Consider the following 6,000-nt stretch of genomic DNA (forward strand, 5'->3'; position numbering starts at 1 on the left):
CATTTTAGGAATAAGGGGCCAAAAAGGGCCCAAATAAGCATTTTCTTGGTTTTCGCACTATAACTTTAGTTTAAGTGAATAGAAATCTATGAAATTTTGACACAAGGTTTATGACCACAAAAGGAAGGTTGGGATTGATTTTGGGAGTTTTGGTTCCAACAGTTTAGGAATTAAGGGCCAATAAAAGGGCCCAAATAAGCATTTTTCTTGGTTTTCGCACAATAACTTTAGTATAAGTAAATAGAAATCAATGAAATTTTAACACAAGGTTTATGACCACAAAAGGAAGGTTGGGATTGATTTTTGGAGTTGAGGTCACAACAGTTTATAAATTAAGGGCCAAAAAGGGGCCCAAATAAGCATTATTTTTGGTTTTTGCACCATAACTTTAGTATAAGTAAATAGAAATCTATGAAATTTAAACACAAGGTTAATGACCATAAAAGGAAGGTTGGGTTTGATTTTGGGAGTTTTTGTCCTAACAGTTTAGGAATAAGGGGCCAAAAGGGTCCAAAATTGAACTTTGTGTGATTTCATCAAAAATTGAATAATTGGGGTTCTTTGATATGCCGAATCTAACTATGTATGTAGACTCTTAATTTTTGGTCCCGTTTTCAAATTGGTCTACATTAAGGTCCAAAGGACCCAAAATTAAACTTAGTTTGATTTTGACAAAAATTGAATCCTTGGGGTTCTTTGATATGCTGAATTTAAAAATGTACTTAGATTTTTAATTATTGGCCTAGTTTTCAAGTTGGTCCAAATGGGGGTCCAAAATTAAACTTTGTTTGATTTCATCAAAAATTGAATAAATGGGTTCTTTGATATGCCAAATCTAACTGTGTATGTAGATTCTTAATTTTTGGTCCAGTTTTCAAATTGGTCTACATTAAGGTCCAAAGGGTCCAAAATTAAACTAAGTTTGATTTTAACAAAAATTAAATTCTTTGGCTTATTTGATATGCTTTATCTAAATATGTACTTTGATTTTTGATTATGGGCCCAGTTTTCAAGTTGGTCCAAATCAGGATTCCATATCAAGTATTGTGCAATAGCAAGAAATTTTCAATTGCACAGTATTGCACAATAGCAAGAAATATTTAATTGCACAATATTGTGCAATAGCAATTAATTTTCAATTGGAGTTATCTTTCTTTGTATAGAATAGTAGTTGATAATATATGTTGGAAATTTGCAAGACATGACTATGATGTCATTTTCTATTTTTATTTGCCAATAACTTTATGTAAATAACTTCATTGGAAATTTGCCAATATAAAATGTTGCTGATGAAGCTTTTTTTCCTTATCTTATTATACCCCCGCTTTAAAAAAGGGGGGGTATACTGTTTTACCTCTGTCTGTCCGTCCGTCAGTCCGTCCGTCAGTCCGTCCATCAGTCCGTCCCATGAAACTTTCGTCACATTTTTCTCAGGAACTACACATCCACCCTTTCTGTAATTTGGTATCAACATTTATATATGTCAGCCATACCGTGTGATGCGTTTTCAGATTCATCACTTGACAACTTCCTGTTTACCGAACACTTGTCTGATTTTACACATGATAGCCAAGTTGAAAATTTTCGTCACATTTTTCTCAGGAACTACAATACAAGGATTTCTGAAATTTGGTTTCAGGATTTATATAAGTCAGCTATACCGTGTGATGCGTTTTCAGATTCATCACTCGACAACTTCCTGTTTACCGAACACTTGTATGATTTTACACATGATAGCCAAGTTGAAAATTTTCGTCACATTTTTCTCAGGAACTACAATACAAGGATTTCTGAAATTTGGTTTCAGGATTTATATAAGTCAGCTATACCGTGTGATGCGTTTTCAGATTCATCACTCCACAACTTCCTGTTTACCGAACACTTGCATATTTTTACACTATCAATATTATCCACTTGCGGCGGGGGTATCATCAGTGAGCAGTAGCTCGCAGTTTCACTTGTTCTAAATGTTTTTAGATAATGTATGTTGGACATTTGCCAGACATGACTATGATGTCATTTTCTATTTTTATTTGCCAATAACTTTATGTAAATAACTTCATTGGAAATTTGCCAATATAAAATGTTGCTGATGAAGTTTTTTTTATTGTTTTATACAATAAACAATGTATATTCACTTTTACTACCAACCAATCTTTACCATTCAGTGATAACAAGCACTTTATTTTACATTTTAATATTTTATGATGTATTTAAAAGAGTAGTTATTGTTGCAAACTCCATTAGAAATTTGAATTGATATCAGTTTTGGAAAAAGGGAAACGGGGATGTGAAAAAAAAGGGGGGGGGGGGTTAAATTTTTCTCATTTCAGATTTCATAAATAAAAAGAAAATTTCTTCAAACATTTTTTTGAGAGGATTAATATTCAACAGCATAGTGAATTGCTCAAAGGCAAAAAAAAACTTTTAAGTTCATTAGACCACATTCATTCTGTGTCAGAAACCTATGCTGTGTCAACTATTTAATTTTAGATTTAAAAAGTTTGAAGAAGAAATCTTTAATTGATTTGTAAAATCTTGACATTTGTTTTGTGTAAAAAAAAACCATGTAATGTCAAAAATTTGATCACAATCCAAATTCAGAGCTGTATCAGGCTTGAATGTTTTGTCCATACTTGCCCCAACTGTTCAGGGTTCGACCTCTGCGGTCGTATAAAGCTGCGCCCTGCGGAGCACCTGGTTATGACATTGACCTAATATTGTTTTTATACTGCAACTTAAACTAATACATTGATAGCTTTTTAAATCCTAACACAAATGTCAAACTTATTTGTATACCTTAATGAACCCTTGATTGTTGAGAAAGTGTTCCATGGTGAAATTGACATTATACAAAATATAGCTATGTTACTATATTTAGGAAATAAACACAACTAGTTGCAGTATAAACATGATAATTCTATTAACTAAACCATTTATGTTTTCTTGCAATACTGTGGACAGGTTCTTTATTTTACAGTATAAGGTTGACTCTTATTTAGCTTGTTCACGAAAGGTTAAACCATTGTTGAGGGAAAAAGAGACAGTAATTCAATCTATTGAGAAGGTTTAAGTGATTATGGGGATAAATGTTTAGTGATATATGGGATATGTTTTATTATAAGAAAGAAATTGATTTGAATATTGTGTTTTACAGGAGATATAATAAACTTGTATGATAAACAACAAGATGGCTGGTGGCAAGGAGAATGTGGAGGCAAAATTGGTATATTTCCAGCAACTTATGTACAGGAGATGTGATATTCTCCACAATCAATAGTGTTAAGATATACATGGTAAAAAGATATTTAACATGGCATTCAATAGTTTTTATAATTTGTAATTGTGGTATTGTTCTACTGAAGTGAACTAAGCTTGTAAAGTAATAATCCCAAATATTTTGATGAAAGATTTGATGAACCTTTTGTACTGTCTTTACATTTTTAATTCAAGAAATGCTGAATAAATTTAAATGTAAAGGAAGACTTGTTACAATATATATATAAAGGAAAAGGCATCAAAAGTTTTATCTGTGAAGTATTTGTGATCACAATTCAAATTTTGATATTGTTAAGGTAGCACTACAGTCTAACAGTGATATTTTTAAGATATTTTTTTTTATAACATAATTTTAAAGTAAGTATTATTCTACACAGTTTGTAAAAATCCCAAAATCATTATCATATAACAAAAGGGAGTAAATTGATAATGAACTTATGTAAATAAAGGCACATGGTAATTAATCTAAATATATAGGCATTTAGGAGGGGCTAATATGTCAATCATCTGTTGATGCCAGTGTCCAGCTGTTAATCACTGACCACAAGATAAATAGTGTGATCTTATCTCATTGTATCATGTGTATTGCAACAAAAGTAATTTATATAACTTTGAAGTAAACAGAGAAAAGGGAAAGTTATTAAAAAGGAGAAAATCTAAAGGGAAGAAATCTTACCAAAATGAACAAAACTATATATATACCGTATATTTAAGGATAAGAGTATGAAAGTATCTTGAAAGCCTCTGACAAACTTTAAACTTTTAAGGTTCTTACTACAAACAAGAAGTATATGTCTCTGAATCTGTCTTTTGTTAGGAGTTTCAGGCACTTAAACCAATTTTAAGTTTATGTGAAATTTTTAAATTCCATAAAACTCAAAAATCAAGAATCTATTTTCAGCAAGGGGATGGTCTTGATCTTTTATGGAACATGTCTTTTATTGCATAATTTTCATGTTCTAATTTCATAGTATATTTCTTTTTAAATACAAATGAAATCATTCTTTATAGTGAATATAATTATGTTAAAAATTGTTCATATGCAGCTGGTCATACCTGTTATTCTCTTATCTTAGACTGTCTGGAGAGAGGCGGAGCTTTGTCTATATTTAATTACTACATCACAGATGTTGGTCAAATCTGTGACGTCAAACTCCTGCCAAATGCTAAGTAAGTGTTGGTCAGTGCACATATAATTCAAAATTTACAGTATTAGAGCATCAAAGACACATAGTGTGTGGTTATATTGATAAAATAATGGTGTCAGAACACTCCTGGGGTGTTCTCAGTGGAACTTTTGTACTAATGATACATTTATAGGGGTAATAAGGGGGAAATTCAGTTTTTAGGTCATTTCTCTGAACAATTTTTCATGAGAATTGTTAGCAAAAAATGAAAACAGAAACTTCATTGGTACCCCTTTAGATTTGACTTTGATATATGTGATTAAAGGGAGTATTTTCTACAATACCATGTCCCAGTTTTTGGATAATTTGTTTCTAAATGAATTTAAAGTTGTCCAAAGATGAAAGGTGAAATGAGGTTTGTTACCCAGCAGTTACATCAATATATCTTCTTACTGGAGGCATACATCAAAAATCTGAGACACGGTTATGTTTATAGTGTATGGTTGATTAAAGGGATGAAAACAAATTTTTACTACCATTTAACCTGAATGTGTCATTTTCATCCAAGTTGGATGACCACTTTTTTGGCAATTAAGGAGCTATACTTTGAGATTAATCATACCAAAAATTAATTTATCTACAGATTAAGAAGAATTAATATTTCACCTTTATAATGAGCTAAAGATTTTAAAAATCCATTGAGTAGTTTTGGAGAAATTAATCGTTAAAGACTGTTGGTTGGAGTCAGAAAATTCTGACTGTAGTGCTACCTTAAGTAGGATATAAATACAAAAAAAGTTATGCTGCTAAAACACAAGTAACGGTGATTGTATTTTTTTTTTTAATGAATTGTCTCATTACAAAATATATATTATAAGTGCATACATTACACATTTTACATGATTCCTGCTTACCAGTGTAGTTCATTTTCAAATATCATTAAAGTTTTGACTTTATATAGATTATTTAGCCTGCCATTTTTCACATTTTTATTTTATTAATTACATATATTTAGGCTTTAGCTTTATTATACAATTTTGTTGTATTTCTTTAAATAAAACTCTTTAGTTGTTTAGGTTTTTATTAAGCTCCAAAGTGTGTCAGAATTTATTGTTAGAAAAATTTTACTGTGTTGAAATATTTTTTTGATATTATTATGAAGTTATGTCATATCAGAAAGTGCAATAAAATTTTGAGATTTGCCAGTTTGCATAATCTTTCAACTTTTACCTCAAGTGCATGAATGTATATGAGAAACACTGATACAATTAACACTGTTATATGAATAAAGATGTTGGGAAACTTGCTAAATAGCTGAATGGTTTAATGTTAGTTTCTTATCTGTGTATAAAAAATGGAAATGTTGACAAAAATATAGAAACAAGTTGATATTAGGATGAAGTTGATGTATAATGCTAAAGAATTACTTCCCTTTAGTAAGGTGCAGTGAAATAATGGTAAAGTAAAGACACATCATATTATATTATTTTTCTCACAAAAATATTTTACACTGCTGTCTTGTGTGTAATTTTCAAGTTAAAAAGTTTGAATCTAAGAAAGATACAAAAGTAACTATTGTATTTTTGCATAATGT

At 30.3% G+C, this 6,000-nt stretch overlaps 1 protein-coding gene across 2 annotated transcripts in view; it reads left to right on the forward strand.

Annotated features, from left to right (window-relative positions):
* The window catches only part of LOC139513437 (nostrin-like), a 41,097-nt gene extending 35,318 nt beyond the window's left edge, over positions 1-5,779 (forward strand). For both annotated transcript variants that reach the window (XM_071301910.1, XM_071301911.1), the window contains exons 16-17: positions 3,158-3,575; positions 5,183-5,779. In XM_071301910.1, the coding sequence (XP_071158011.1) occupies positions 3,158-3,261 (104 nt within the window). In that variant the 3' untranslated portion in view covers positions 3,262-3,575; positions 5,183-5,779. The remainder of the gene's footprint in view (positions 1-3,157; positions 3,576-5,182) is intronic.
* The last annotated feature ends 221 nt before the right edge of the window (positions 5,780-6,000 follow it).

The sequence above is a fragment of the Mytilus edulis genome, chromosome 2 (assembly GCF_963676685.1).
Source record: "Mytilus edulis chromosome 2, xbMytEdul2.2, whole genome shotgun sequence".
In the NCBI taxonomy this organism is placed as follows: domain Eukaryota; kingdom Metazoa; phylum Mollusca; class Bivalvia; order Mytilida; family Mytilidae; genus Mytilus; species Mytilus edulis.